We start from the raw sequence: 15,918 nt of genomic DNA on the forward strand, positions 1-15,918 counted from the left end.
TATGGGGCAGTATATAAGCCTAAATGCTATTGCTTTATTGATTTGAATTGTGATTGAGAAGAGCTGAGTTCCAGTCCTCCTTTGGGCACAAAACAGTGGTGGGATTCAAATATGTGAATAACTGGTTCTCTGTGTGAATGCCGCTTCCGGAAGTCCATTCTGGGCCTGGGCAACAAAAAATTAGGTACCGGTTCTGCCGAAGTGGTGCGAACCGGCTGAATCCCACCACTGGCACAAAAGCCAAATGAGTGACTTTGGATCAGCCACTTTCTCTTGGCCCTAAGAAGCCAATAACAACCTACTTCTGAAAATGTTGCCAAGAAACCTTGTCCATGTAGTTACCAAGATCAAGACTGATTTGAATATCCAACAATAATTTTCTACATAAAAAACAAATCCATATCAGCAGTGAGTTCAAAACGGAAGCATGTAATTATTGAGTGCTTTTCATTATTTTTCAAAGAGACAAAAAACCCTCTAACACAAAGGAAGCTTGTCCACCAATGTCTAATCTTCCATCTTGGCGTAGCAGAAGCTTCAACTCTCCCCCACGTCTGGAGCACTGAAATGCTAAACAATGACAGAATTAGTCAGGTAAACAGGAAATATGCTTCTCTATCCAAATTAACGTGCTGATCACTTCTGAAGAGCAGATAGATAGGAGAATTGAACGCAACTGCCTACAATACAAACACAGGCCAGGCTGGAATAGATGAAATATAAACAGTTTTATCTACATTTCTCCAAAAATACAAGAAGTCCTCAGTGTACAACCTCAAGTGAGCCCAAAATTTCTGTTGCGAAGCGAGATAGTTGTTAAATGAGTTTTGCCCCATTTTACGACCTTTCTTGCCACGGTTGTTAAGTGAATCACTGCAGTTGTAACACAATTGTACAGTGAATCTGGCTTTCCCATTGACTTTGCTTGTCAGAAGGTCTCAAAAAGTGATCGCCTGACCTCAGGACACTGCAACCGTCATAAATATGAGTCAGTTGCCAAGCATCCAAATATTGATCATGTGACCATGGGGATGCTGCAGTGGTCATAAGTGCAAAACAGTGGTTGTAAGTCATTTTTTTCAGTGCCGTTGTAACTTTGAATGGTCACTAAACAAATGTTTAAGTTGAGGACTACCTGAAGATGGCCACTGATTTAAATGCCACTGATTTGCCATAATCCTTAATTTTAGAATTAAAGCTACAGTAATTTCATTGCGTGGGCAAACTAGAAGAAACGATTATACCTGGTTGGGTTTTTTTTCATCTTAATTAAATCTGGCAAGGAAGGATGGCTGAATCTGTACCACTTGTACAGTATCAGAGCTACCCATGAAACAACCAATGTCCTTGTTTCAGTTCAAGAGTTCAGAAGGATATTGCAAATAAAATTTAGGCAGATTATACTCAGAGACCTAAAAGGGAAACTCTGTAAAATCATAGGAATTCCTACCGCATAGTTTGTTTTTTCCCAGTTGTTGTGACCAGTAGCTGCTTAATACAGCATGAGCAGATCCTTAAAGATAAATAAGACATAATAGCTGTGATAACAATGACAATATTATAGCAGATCAGTGTTCAAAGCACTTTACAAACTTTAATAGTAATTATTGCAACAGTATAAGTTGCTGTGATTTCTGTAATAAATTTCCTATCAGCTAACAAGTAAAAAACATATACAGTATACTGGAAATGTTCTCTCAGTTGTTTGCTATATTTCTGAATTTTTAGCCTCCCATTCTGTGTTGTAATCCCACCATTTTCAGTGGATCAAATCTGCTTCAAGGGCACTTTCCTGAATGTGTGTTGGGTTATAATTGTGTCATCCCTGACCTGACAGACTTTTAATCTAACACCTTCAGAAGTCATCTGAACCGAAGGGCTGTTAAAGACTACAATACATAATAGTACCATTGCCCATTTTCTGTTACTCATTTTAAGAATTGATTAGACTTCCCAGACACCCACTTATTCATAACTAAGTACTAGAGCTGGGTAATGCTTCAGATTCAGTTCCACAATTGTCCTTTGGAACACCCAGGGACATGTCTGCAGCCTTCTCTGCAATTCATTAAAACTGTCATGTCTTTCTCCAGGATCATGTGACTGCTGCACGGGGTACCATCCTGGAAAACACATAGTGGCTTTAAAGAGTTGCAGACAGGAGTTACATTCAAACTTCTGTGCACTCCAAAATGTCTTTTCTGCATTATTTCCAAAATGCTACATAACCGTATCATGTACATAGTAAAGAAAAAAACATAGATTATGTTACATCAAAAATTTGTCATCAAACAGTCCTAAGGCACACTAAAGACAGTAACAATAACACTATAACGGAATTAGAAGGGATCTTGGAAGTCTTCTAGTCCAACTCCTGATCAAGCAGGAGACCCTATGCCATTCCAGGCAAATGGTTGTCTAGTCTCTTCTTTAAAATCTCCACTGATGGACCACCCACAACTTCTGGAGGCAAGCAGTTCCACTGATTAATTTTTCTCACTGTCAAGAAATTTCTCCTTAGTTCTAGTTGGATTTTTTTCCTTGTTAAGTTTCCATCAATTACTTCTTGCCCTGCCCCCAGGGGCTTTGGGGAATGAGTTAAACCCCTCTTCTTTTTGACAGCCCCATAAATATTGGAAGATTGTTATCATGTCATCCTTAGTCCTTCTCTTTAGACTAGACTTACCCAGTTCCTGCAACCCATTCATTGTATGTTTTATTCTCCAGTTCCCTAATTATCTTTGTTGCTCTTATCTGCACCCCTTCTACAGTCTCAACATCTTTTTTGTATCCCGATGGCCAAAACTGGATACAATATTCCAGTTAGACAAACTAATTTATTGTGCACTGAATTTTATAGATAAACATCTACTTTAGTAGCAGTTGCTTATGAAACATTATGTTTCCACACATATTCTGTTCCTCTTACAGATGAAATATTATTTTGGGGCTTTGCTGTTCTCTTGTTTTACTATTCTTAAACAAGAATTATTCACCTATATCTAATAAAAATAGGAAAAGCCCTCCGTACACAAACTTACCTGTGACAGGATCTTCAGAAACGCCATTCCATGGTGCAAAATAACGAGAGTAAAAATCATAGCTTTCATGATTTTTATGAGAATCTCCTTTAACTGTGATTATTACACCTTTGACTTTTCCAGTCTTGTCGGCCAACAAAAGACGTTGGGCATCCACTTTTAATTTCTCCAAATCATACCTTGGTGACAAACATTCATTGTTAAGGAGTCAAATGCTTGAAAATGCAAAACTAAAAATACCAGTGACAACAACAAAGAACTGAATGATATTGCATTTTTATTACTATAATACCAATGGTAATTGTAAGCTTTAGCTCTGACTGCTGGCACATTTTCCATGCAAAATATAGATTTGAAAGCAAAATATTAAGCTTAGTAGAAGAAAAAAAGGCCAGTAATAAGAAGATTGTCCAAAACGAGATTCCTCTGTGTGGTATCCATTAAATCAGGGGTGTCCAATATTGGCAACTTGAAGGCTTATGGACTTCAACTCCCAGAATTCCCCAGCCAGCCAGGAGCTGAAGTCCACAAGTCTTCAAGTTGCCAATATTGGACACCCCTGCCCTAAATGGACTAAGAATCCCCAGAAAGTAGAATTCCCAACCAACTAAGGAGTGCCAGGTATAGTCCAAACATCTGGAGGGCATCAAGCTGGAGCAGGGTAAGCAAAGCAAAATTAACAGAGAGAGGTAAAAGGAATGTTTCCTTCCCATAGCTTGTGAGGATCAAAGAAATGAAGGAAATCAACTAAGGAAGGGAGACGAGACTTGTCAGAGCAAGCACAGTCTTATTGTGCTGAGATAACCCAGGAGTAAACACAGTAAACAGTAGTCTATATTAAATGGTGGTTTATCTTACACTGTCTACAACAGGGGTCTTCAAACGTGGCCCTTTTATGACTTGTGGACTTCAACTCCCAGAACTCCTCAGCCAGCATGCCTGGCTGAGGAATTCTGGGAGTTGAAGTCCACAAGTCATAAAAGGGCCACGTTTGAAGACCCCTGATCTACAATATCATACACCAGGAACAATATACATACACGTGTTAATACAGGAGTCTCCAACTCACAACACAACATTATAGCACGAATACAGAAGAGAGAGAACAGCAACAGAGCCTTCCTTTTATACAAAGGTTCTTAAAGAGACACAGACCCAGCTGGCTCTTAAAGGGACATAAACCCTGCTGAGTCATTCCCATCATTACATCGTACATTACATCAGCTGGTTAACATCTAAATCATTACCTCGACACTCCTCCCATTTAAAGCTAAACAGCTGTTAACCCAAATGCTTTTACATACCTCAGGTCTATTCTCTTCTAAATTTACATGCAATCATCTAAAGAAATGTGCAATTGAAATTCATATACCTTTCATACACCTCACTGAGACAGATAAGTAGCTTTTTTGTGTCAGGAGAATAACGGACCTCTTGAACGTTCATATCCCCCACTGCTGCCTAGTGATAAAATGGGACAAAATAAGCCAAAAAGAGCTACCATATTTTTCTCATGTCCACATAGCAAACGTTTCTTCATTAGTCATTTTAGTCTAATGAAGAGAAGGACTAGGGGTGACATGATAGCAGTGTTCCAGTATCTCAGGGGCTGCCACAAAGAAGAGGGAGTCAAGCTATTCTCAAAAGCACCTGAAGGCAGGACAAGAAGCAACAGATGGGAATTAATCAAAGAGAGAAGCAACCTAGAACGGAGGAGAAATTTCCTGACAGTTAGAACAATTAATCAGTGGAACAACCTGCCTCCAGAAGCAGTGAATGCTCCAACCCTGGAAGTTTTTAAGAAGAGACTGGACAGCCTTTGTCTGAAATGGTATAGGGTTTCCTGCCTGAGCAGGGTGTTGAACTAGATGACCTCCAAGGTCCCCTTCAACTTTTTATTATTATTGTTGTTGTTGTTGTTGTTACATCTGGCAATACCAGTTTTATCCCTGTTCCCTGAAGTCTGTATTAGCCTTAACTTCAGTCCATGATTTAAGTACCCTTTGCTAAACCTCTAACAGGCACTAACCAGAGGATCCCCAAACACATCAGGAAACTTTTTAATGCCAGTAGTAACAGAATAACAGAGTTGGAAGGGACCTTGGAGATCTTCTAGTCCAACCCCCTTCTCAGGCAGGGAAACCCTATACCATTTCAAACAAACTGTTGTCCAATCTCTTCTTAAAAACCTCCACTGTTGGAGCACTCACAGCTTTTGAAGGCAATTCGTTCCACTGGTTTATTGTTCTCACTGTTAGAAAATTTCTCCTTAGTTCTAGGTTGGTTCTCTCCTTGATTAGTTTCCATCCGTTGCTTCTTGTCCTGCCTTCAGGTGCTTTGGAGAATAGGTTGAACCCCCCCCCCCTCTTCTTTGTGGCAACCCCTGAGACATTGGAACACACACAACATGTCACCCTTAGTCCTTCTTTAGAACTGGATTTAGGGGTGTTTGTAGAGCATGTTTCAAAAGGCAAGATGGGATTGTGATAGTTTGATCAAGGCTTTGCCTTGTGTGTGTGTGTGTGTGTGTGTGTGTGTGTGTGTGTGTGATACATGTGTAGAGCTATAACTGCCTTTTGGACATATCCTGTGGACACCCTTGGCTGACTTCTGTTGCTAAGGAGAAAGGTTCCATGTAGAATTTTTATTCACTGTTTTGTTAAAAGTGAGTGAACTTTCTGGCAAGGTACCTAATGCAAAGAAAAATGGAATATGTATATAGATCCACCCAGGGAAAATTCTAGAAATGCATTAAAAAGGGAGATCAACCACAGCCATAATATTTTCATTAACCGCATCATCCGCATGCAATACAAAAGGGGTGGGATTTAGATGCAATGCCTCACCCACCATCTTACAGGTTTTGACCCTGAATTAGTGGGTTTTTTATTAGGCTTTTAATATTTAACTTCCCACTTTGTTTGTACCGTATTTAGACATTGTTTTCATTTAGTTTGGGGATTAAATCTCACATGTAGGAATAAATGTGAAGGTAGCCTTTATGACGATAAATATAATGGGGGGAAAAGCTGTGCAAATTACCTTTACCAACTCTTCTACTTCCTGGAAATCCTAGAAATATGAAAGCAATATTAAAATCATGTGTGCCTTTCACTTTTAAAAGGAAATGTTCAAAAGGTACTGAGTAAAGCCAACCTGTGGATAAGTGAAGTAAAGTGGCAGATCCAAGATAATCTCATCTCCCGCTTGTCTGGCCTTTAATTCTCCACTAAGAGTTAGGAAAGTGAGGGCGGGGTTCATGTTTTCTGTTTTTAAAATCAGAAATGCATAACCATCAGGATGGTTAAAAAACATGTATTGTGTCAAACTGTGAATGGTTAAATAACCACTTACTTTTATGGAATAATACAGCAGCAGATGCAAGAGTGGCATGGCCACACAGAGGGACTTCATTTGTAGGTGTAAACCATCTTAATCCAAAACACGAACCTGAAAGAGGGTGCTCAAGAATCACTCTTATTGGAAATGATGTTTCAACAGCAGAAAAATTAAACAAGGAAGCAAAAATGGTACAAGGAATTCAGAAAACTCAATGTTCTTTTTTTTTTTTAAAGTAGAAAAATACAATGAAGAAAATGAAAAACTGACTCCAAGGTCATTTCTTTGGGGGGAGGCATTCTGAAAAAGCTTCATATATTTTAAAAATGCCTCTAAAGCAGTGGTTCTCAACCTGTGGGTCGGGACCCCATTTGAGGTCAATCGACCATTTCACGGGGGTCGCCAAGCAAGGCTGTCTGCCATTTTTCCCCCCTTTTCCGGCGGGTGCCTTACCTCACTTGGGCTGGGCCAGCTGGTGGTCGGCCTGCTCCGTCTCTGCCGCTTGCCAGCTACGCCTCGGCCGGCACAGGGGGTGGAACCACGCATGTGCGGCGCTCCCGGGCAGGGAAAGTCCTCGACTTACGACCGGTTTAGTCCTCGACTTACGACCGGTTTAGTCCTCGACTTACGACCAGTTGGGGTCGCGGCATTAAAAAGGTTGAGAACCACTGCTCTAAAGACTATCTGGTAATTCACAAGGTACCTGCAAGAAAATATCATCTCCAAGCGATCTATTCTAAGCTATTTAAGATATCAAGGGTTAATTTTATAAAATTTAATTGGGCTGCATAAAAAGTAATGAAATAACTATTTTTTTATTTATTTATCAAATTTATTTATCATATCTTAAATAGCTTAGAACAGATCGCTAACACTTGCATAAGTCATTGTTTGATATCTACAGCATTGCTTGAAATCTTCCACTGGATCTTATAATCTGTATAGGTTTATATAGTTTAATATTCACATGAATCTGCTGGGGGAGATCATTTGGAGTTTTGTAGTAAGATGGAATGGATCTTGTCCTACCACCCAACACCAAGGAAACAGCCAGTATCCTTCAAGACTGAAATATCTCAAAAATGGGCAAGATGAGGGAGAATAAGCTGAAATTAAACCTAAATAAGGTGGAGGTTCTGGTGACGTGGTGAAAACTAGAAGATTGTTTGATTAGGATTCACACACACACCCAAAAAAGAGCAGATTTGCACTTTCAGAGGGGCCTTTGAAGTTGTTACTGAATTTGCAGATGTTAGCTGTTGGAAGGAGCATGTTGTACAATATAGTGAATGGGCCAGCTGCTGATCAGACTTGGAGACCATCTGCCTTGACTACCACATCATTCTCTCCAATGAGTAACCCTTGGAAAAAAAAATGCAGAATTTGCAACTGGTGCAAACTGCAGTGGTCAGATGGTTACCTGGTCCGAAGAACAGGAGTCATGCAATATCTGTACAGAAAGAACTGCTGCTGATTTACGACTTGGTCATCTAGAGCAGGGGTGTCAAACTCAATTTCATTGAGGGCCGCATCAGCATTGCAGTTGCCCTCCGGAGGCCGGGTGGGTGTGGCCAGGGTGGGTATGGCCTACTGGGGGGGCGTGGGGGGAGTGGGTATGGCCTACTGGGGGGGCATGGCCAGCTCTACATCGTTCGCGTCAAGGGTGCCTGTGGGGCAGGAGTGGGACAGATCTGAGGGTCTCTGGTAGAAGGGGGTGGGACAAGGGCAAGTGCCAAGGCATGGTCCACTGGAGGAGCCTAACTGTTCCTCTCAGGCCATGTGGGGGGGGCTGGATGGTGGTGCGAGCTGCCGGAAGCCCTGGGCAGCAGAGGTCAAATGCCCAGCCTGGCCCTCAAGCACCCGTGGCACCAAGCCCAGCCCCACTTCCCCAAGGGGACACCCAGCTGCACTTACCTCCTCCTCAAGGCTGCTGCTGCTGTGCTTGCTCTCCTTAGCCAGGTTGTTCATGATGGGTACCAGGGCAAAGTCAGAGGGAGACTGAATGCGTTTCAGCATAGATGGCCACCACAAAATTGTACATTGGCTCCCGGCCGGCCATCCTGGGCCAGGGCCAAGGCAGTGGGAGCCGTTCCCTCACTGTTTCCAGGATGGCTTTGCGGGCCACATGAAACCACTTGGCGGGCCGCATTCGGCCCCCGGGCCTTGTGTTTGACATGTCTGATCTAGAGAATCACTTAGATTGATTTGATTTGACAGCTATACCCACCACCTGCAATTTCTTGAACCACCTAAGGATGCCATTCAGCTATAGGATAGATATTCACCTTCATTTCATAATCTATCACAATAACACCCTACTTCTTTATCAAAAGCGCCTCTAATAATTCAACTTTCAGCAAAGCTACATTTCAATACACAAATGATTATTTACTTTTGGTGAAGTCATCTGTGGGGTGCAGTTTTCTGATGAATGCTGTTTCTGAGAGGTTCATTTCTGCAGCAATTTTTTGATGCAAACCTTCTTCCAGCTCCTAAAACGAACAACAAATTTGAACTGATCTACAAATGCATTCCATGTCTTTTGTAGCAAGCATATCATGTTTCACTTTTTTATAAATATTTTGTGTTAAATGTACCTTATAAACAACACATTCTTCTTTACACCCAAGGAAGAGGATCATTTCTATCTCCCAATTCGTTATTGAACAAAGAGGTACAGAAGACCCATGAAAAAAAAATCACTCATGTTCCAGTTCCTTTGGGAGACGGTGGTCTATCCCAGGGATAGTCAACCTTGGCTCTTTTATGACTCGTGGACTTCAACTCCCAGAATTCCTGAGCCAGCTGGCTCAGGAATTCTGGGAGTTGAAGTCCACGAGTCATAAAAGAGCCAAGGTTGACTACCCCTGGTCTATCCAAAATACTGATTCAAAGTGATGTGCTCTGTATCTATGGTGACCACATCTTCTTGGAATAAAATAAAGGACCAACTTCAAAAAAGGGGCAAATCTGAAGGAGGTTCATAAGGAGCCTTAAAAATTAATTGTTTATGTTTTAACTTTGCTTTACAAAAGAACATTCAAGAAGAAAACCAATAAAAAATAAATAACTCTAACAGGCAGCTTTCTGAAATGATGTTTTGCTCTTTATAATCATTACATAGTGACAATAAATACTACTGTATTTATATATGTATTTATGTTTATGTGTGCAGCTGAGTACAGAAAAATCTTTTTTTCCTGGCCTCTAGTAATTATGTACATTTTGGCAGCCAAACCCTGGTAGCCAAATGCAAATACAGTGTCTCTCTACAGGTAATCCTCGACTTACGACCATTTGTTTGACATCAAAGAGGTGGCACTCATGATGGGAGGGAACCCCCAGAATCGAGCTTGTGCCCAACTTTATGAGAATAGTTAGCTTTGGCAAACATTTAGTTGGCCCCAAAGTAAATCCTAGGGTGGGACTACAAAAGCCCCTATAGTTAATAGGGGCAAATAAGACAGGTCTAGAACCTGTTTCTTAAACTTGGTGACTTTAAGTGGTATGGACTTCAACTCCCAGAATTCCCCAGCCAGCATGCTGGCTGGGGAATTCTGGGAGTTAAAATCCACATGCCTTAAAGTTGCCGAGGATGAGAAATACTGCGATAGATGCTGTCAACTTCTGAAACGAACCTGGCTCAAGCCATCTTTGTCGTTCTAAGTTGCCACATAGTATGGGGGGGGAAGGGGGGAAAACAAAAGTATTGTTAAATTAAACACGGAGTGGTCCCGTGGGAACCAAGGTCATTCCCACAGGAGCTGGAAGGTGGAGAGAAGTGTCATGGAGATTGCCAATTGCTTTCATTGGGTAGCGTGATCACTAGCATAGTAGAGGGGAGGGAACTGTTACATTTAGTTACACTGCATCCCTGGGAGGAATTTTAGAATTGGTTTCACTTTTGACCGTGCCGATATTATGTGTCCAATAAAGTTTGAGGAAACTTCAAGCCTCAGAGTTCTGATTTATTTGGTTTCATTAGTCGGAACCATGACAGATGCAGTGCATGCTTTTGGGGGGCACCATCCAAACTATGAGAATCAGAATAGAAGAGATCTTGGTACTGTGTCAAAATAAGTTTTAGACTATATTTCAGGAGATCGTTAGGTTTGGGGGGCACATCTGTAATGTTGAGAACACATGATCTCTCTCTCTCACACACACACACAAAATGGCTGCCAAAGGTTAGCCAGGAACAAATGGACTGCCATGGCTGGTGTGACCAAACATAATGCACTCATTATACCCAAAGTATTCTGTGCTCCATCTTCTTTTTGATTTTTTTTTTTTTTTGTTTCTGGGTACCAAATGTAATAAATTTAAATAAACAAATATTTAAATATAAAACAGTCCCCCTCATGTTCCGTTTCAAAAAATGGCTTTGAAGTTAGAGACTGCTCAACTCTCATTTTTCTCCCCCCCCCCTTTTTTTTGTACATAATTTTTTTTCTTTTTTTTTCATTGTTAGTGTTGGATGTTCGTTTTTCTGTTTTTGTTTTGCATTTTATTCTTGTTGACAAATGAAAATAAATCTGTTAAAATGAAAGAACTTTGAAGAATTCTGAACAGTTGAGGCAGGGACCTTAGAAGTGATACATGGCCATCCGGGTGTTATCGTCATCAATTTATCAAAGCCCAGCAAAACAAAAGGAATATCCTGGTAACCATAATGTACAGTATGTTTTTAACCATCGCCATCTTGTGGCCACTTTGAAATACAATACTTTATATTTGTTCTCTCAATTTTGTATAATCAGCCCACTGTCCATACAAAGTTGAGGCAACCTTTTTGGTTCAAAAGAAAGAAACTAGCCTGCATAAACTTGTCGAAAAATTCCAGTTTTGAAAGAAGTGTGTTCTATCTTTGCAAAGCTTGGTTATAGATCATGCAAGGCTGTGTTTTAGTTTCAATTGCAAACCTCAGAATACAGACAAAATCTTTGGCAATATACAGTGGCTTCATAAAATACTGGCAAAAGATTTTCCTGAGGGGAAACCTCCCATCCCTACCTCCACCTGTCACTTAAATAAGCAATATAGATCCAAAGGATCAGTTAATCCTTTGTATAAACAGTTAAGTAAATTCTAGTGAAAGGAAATGGCGTCACTCACAAATAGCAAAGACGTTGCTAGTTAGTTTTCTTTAAACTAAAGGAATTTGTTTAAAACTTACATCTTCAAGAAGACAAACAGCAGCAGGATTCCCACCAAAGGGCTGTTTGGTAAAGGCATCAATTATGAAAACTGAAATCTTCATTTTCTTCCTTACAGAATTTTACAGGGCTTTTTAAAATAGGCCTTTAGAATTTGCTGAGTCTCTCTTCCTGCTATTGCGGAAATGTCCAAGTTAATATTAAACTCAATGGAAGAAGCAGTAATCTTTTATCTAAATTGATTTAACATTTTGCCTTCTGTACCTATTTCAGCAACCACACAAAGACTAAGCAATTTGTGGCATTATTATTTACTATGGGATTTTGAAGAGGTATTTTTGTTTATGTGAGTAAGCGTTTGCCAGGACAATTGTGATTCTGTAAATTTACTCAGAAGTAAAACCTACTGTGTTATTTAATGTTTCCATTACTTCAGTATCTATAGTATGACTTTTTGCCATCCTTTAGGTGTGAAACACAACTGTGTTGGCATCTGGCAGCAGTTTCTACCATTTCAAAGAAAGACATCTGTAAGGGCTCAGCTAGCAAAAAATAAAATAATTCATATTTCATCCCCAAACAACATTAAGAAAGCGACAAAATATTTGGATCAAATATGTATTTTGAGTCAGAAGATTTTAAAAATAAACATACAATTGAAGCTAGAGATTTTTCCTTTTGGGGTTAATGGATAGAAAGATCTTATGGAATTTTGTTTTTATATATAACAGTGGCAAGACTCCTATATGCACAAAGGTAGAAGGACTTACAGATACCTACAATGGAAGAATGGATAGCTAAACCGATGGAATTGACAGAAATGATGAAACTGACAGCTTTGATTAAAGAAAAGACTGACCAATTTTATTTCTGCCTAGAAACCACTTTTTGCAAAAAAAACCTGGAAGAAATGAAATTGTGACTTTTTAATTTGGTGATTAGAAATAAGGGATTATAGAAATAATGTAGACTATTAGGAACTTTAGAGTCTAAATTTGATGTATTCTTTATTTCCAAACAAAGTTGGAAGTTATTATTTTTATATTTTCTTTATCTTTTTTTGTTTTGCACTTTTATCTTGCTCTTTTCCTAAATTTTCCTTTTTTCAATTATTTTTCTTCTTGCTCAATTTTTCTTTTTCTTTTTTTAAATTCAAGAAAATTACATTATAAAAAAAAATCCAAATTCCATCCCCAAACATAGAAAAATACAGGCAGTTGTAGTTTTGACTAGGTGAATGACAAACCTTCCCCTCCTTTCATCATTGCTTTTTCACCTGCTGTAGCCATTGTCTCCCTAACATTACATTAGCAGCACAGGATTAAAATTTACATTAAATTATAATCTAAAAGAAAACTCTTACATGATGATGTACCATTGGTACTGAACACCAAACAAGTTATCAAAAATGTATAAAGGTATTTCAAATGAATGTTGGAAATGTAAAGACAAAGAGGGGACATTTTACCTTTTATGGTGGACGTGTGATAAAGCAAGAAAATATTGGAGTAGGATTCATATGTTAATACAGAAAATTCTTAAACTAAATATAGAAAACCAGAGACTTTTCTCTTGGGGCTAATGGACAAAGATCTGGAAAAATATATATGGAACTTTGATGTTATGTTGACAGCAACAAGATTACGCTCAGAAATGGAAGACTACATCAATTCTTACTACGGAGGAATGGTTACAAAAACTGATGGAGCTAGCAGAGATGGCTAAATTGACTGTATACTGATTAAAGAAAAGAATGTGAATAGTTTTATTGCCACGTGGAAACCACTTCTAGATTTTGTGCTTGAGGTGGAAACAAATGAAATTTTGATTATGGGCTTTATCAGTATTAGATTAGATGTTACTGAAATGGCTAGTCTATATTATTTTGTAGAAGTAAAAAGTTGAGGTTTGAAGTTGATACTCTATTGCAGGGCTTTTCAACCTTTTCACCCATTGTACCACTTTTAGGATATGGCAACATCCGAGTACCACCAGTCGCCTAGCAAGGTGTCAAAAACTTGATGACCAAAAAAAAAAGGAAAAAAGTGATAAAGTACAGATAGTCCTCGACTTACAACAGTTCGCTTAGTGACTGTTCAAACTTACAATGGCACTGAAAAAAGTGCCCCCCAAGCCACAGCCGAGCAAGGCACCTGCCTGCCCGCCCGGCCACGTTGTTCCTCCTGTCTGAGGTTTTCATTATTGTGAGCATTTCTGTTGAGGATTGGCAGCAGGGGTGGGGTGGGGGGGGGTGTTTGGTTTTTATTCCCCCCATCTGCTGGGTGGTTGCAGCAGGTTTTGGTCACTTCACATGACCCTGGGACACTGTGACCGTCATAAATATGAATCAGTTGCCAAGCATCTGAAGGTAAATCACAAGACCCTGGAGAGGCTGCAACATTCCAGCTGATCGGCGCTTCTTCTGGGCTCAGCAGAAGCTCCAGGATCAGCGCTGAGTTCCAGCTGGAGCTTGGCACTGATCCTGGTGCTTCCGCTGAGCCCTGACAACCCTGCAGCTCCAGCCATCTCTCGCTCAGGCTTGTGCGGTGCTGCCACCGGTTCAGCTCATTCCCCTCCCCCGCTACCACTTTTCTAGGATGGTCACGTACCACCTGCCAGGTGCCAATGTACCACAGGTGGTACCCGTACCACTGGTTGAAAAAGCCCTGCTCTATTGTACCAAAGGAAGTCGGAAGTCAATGCCTTTCCCCCCCCCTTTTTTTCTCCCTTACCTCACTTCTCTACTCCCTTTTCCCTTTCCCATCTTTCCTGCAAATTACTTCGTATTTCGATTGTATCGTATATTATAAACTAATAAAAACTTTAAAAAAAAGATTTGTAATCCCAGTTCACCTGCTATGTGAGATTTTATAATAAGAAATGCATGCAATTTTGAACAAGATTTTCTTTCCCCAAGTATAGAAAGACATTGACTGTGCATCTATAACAAGTTGTTAGCAACACTAATGTTGCAATATTTGATTTACCATTTGTTTACTTCCACTGCGTTGTTGAATATGATACCTATTTTAAAAACAAAGCTTCTTTTGTGCTATAAGATACTATAAAAAGTATAATTACACTCTTTCACTGTGCATACTAGTCAAAATACAGTATATGTTTTCAAGTCTCTGTGTGTGAGCACTTGTCCTACCTGGAAGACCAGGCATCATATAATCGAACTTAATTATGAAATGAAGTTTTTCATTTAAAATTCATGTTCACCACAAAGCTACCTATGAAGTTGCCATATTAAAGAAATAATATGTAGCCATAAAAAAGAATTCATATACTTTGTAATTCTTGGAATTATCTTCTGATGGTAAACATGAAATTAGACAGGTTTTTAAGTAAATGTGCACGGGGTGGTAAATGCATACTTAGTATTTCTATTCTAAGCTGATTTTGATGTGAAGCAGAGCTCCTGATCACTGAGTTGCATTTCAATAATAAAATGCATTACCTTAATAATGAACACATTTAAGTTTGCTGTCATATTGGTAGTCCTCGACTTACAACTGGTCACCTAGCAACCATTTGAAACTATAACAGACCACCCCAAAGGTACTTAAAACCCAGTTCCAAAATATCAATAGCTGCCCCCCCCCAAACATGAGACCATATGTCAGGTGTTCAACTGATTCGCATTTATGGCCATTTGCCACATCCTGTAACATTTTATTTTTTTGCTGAAAATTGGCATTAACTTCCATTTTCACAAAAAATGGTCCATAAAAAAATAATGGATTCACTTAATGACTATGGCATTCACTTTACAGCTATTATGTTATCTTAATGACCATTGCAAGAATGTTCATAAAATTGGGTCAGTGATGTAAGTGACCCACTTTATGACCATTAGGCCTTACAATCCTAATGGTTGGGCTCCATTATAGATGTATGTCAAGGACTAATTATACTTTGGAACATTGCACATAAAAGTGATTTGCACACCCAGTCTAATTACTGAAAGAAAAAGACATAATAAAATGACGTGGCTTTTGAATGTATACGTTATAGCATCTGATGACTGATAAATGACACACAGACAAATAGAATTGTAAACTTGTCTGATCATATTTTATTGACCCTTCCATACAGCTGATTGTATCGGTTTTTTTGGTGTCTTTTTAAAGTTTAGAAACTGTAAACATCAAAATATATAACTTCTCAGAAGATCAAATTGTAACAAAATTAAAACCAAGCAATTATTACAAAGATAAGACTAAACATCGAATATACTGAAGCCAACAAGAAAAACAAAGCAAATCTGGGATATTGTTTTGTGACTCTGTATAACGGAGCAAAAAAATTTGCCACTAGTAAAAGTTAACTTTTATATGGATATTGATAAATAGGAAAATTAGTTCTAGTTCAAGAAT

At 39.3% G+C, this 15,918-nt stretch overlaps 1 protein-coding gene across 1 annotated transcript; it reads right to left on the reverse strand.

Moving 5' to 3' along the window:
- Nucleotides 1-457: 457 nt before the first annotated feature.
- On the reverse strand, nt 458-12,490 carry PBLD (phenazine biosynthesis like protein domain containing). The gene is made up of 9 exons (XM_015816674.1): nt 11,557-12,490; nt 8,773-8,872; nt 6,396-6,491; nt 6,198-6,307; nt 6,084-6,113; nt 4,414-4,502; nt 3,042-3,220; nt 1,451-1,513; nt 458-570 (listed from the first exon to the last, which is right to left on the reverse strand). The coding sequence occupies exons 1-9, from the start codon at nt 11,638-11,640 to the stop codon at nt 458-460; spliced, it is 864 nt and encodes a 287-aa protein (XP_015672160.1). The 5' UTR covers nt 11,641-12,490.
- Between the last annotated feature and the right edge of the window lie 3,428 nt (nt 12,491-15,918).

The sequence above is a fragment of the Protobothrops mucrosquamatus genome, unplaced genomic scaffold, assembly GCF_001527695.2.
Source record: "Protobothrops mucrosquamatus isolate PMUCROS unplaced genomic scaffold, P.Mucros_1.0 scaffold479, whole genome shotgun sequence".
NCBI classification, from domain to species: domain Eukaryota; kingdom Metazoa; phylum Chordata; class Lepidosauria; order Squamata; family Viperidae; genus Protobothrops; species Protobothrops mucrosquamatus.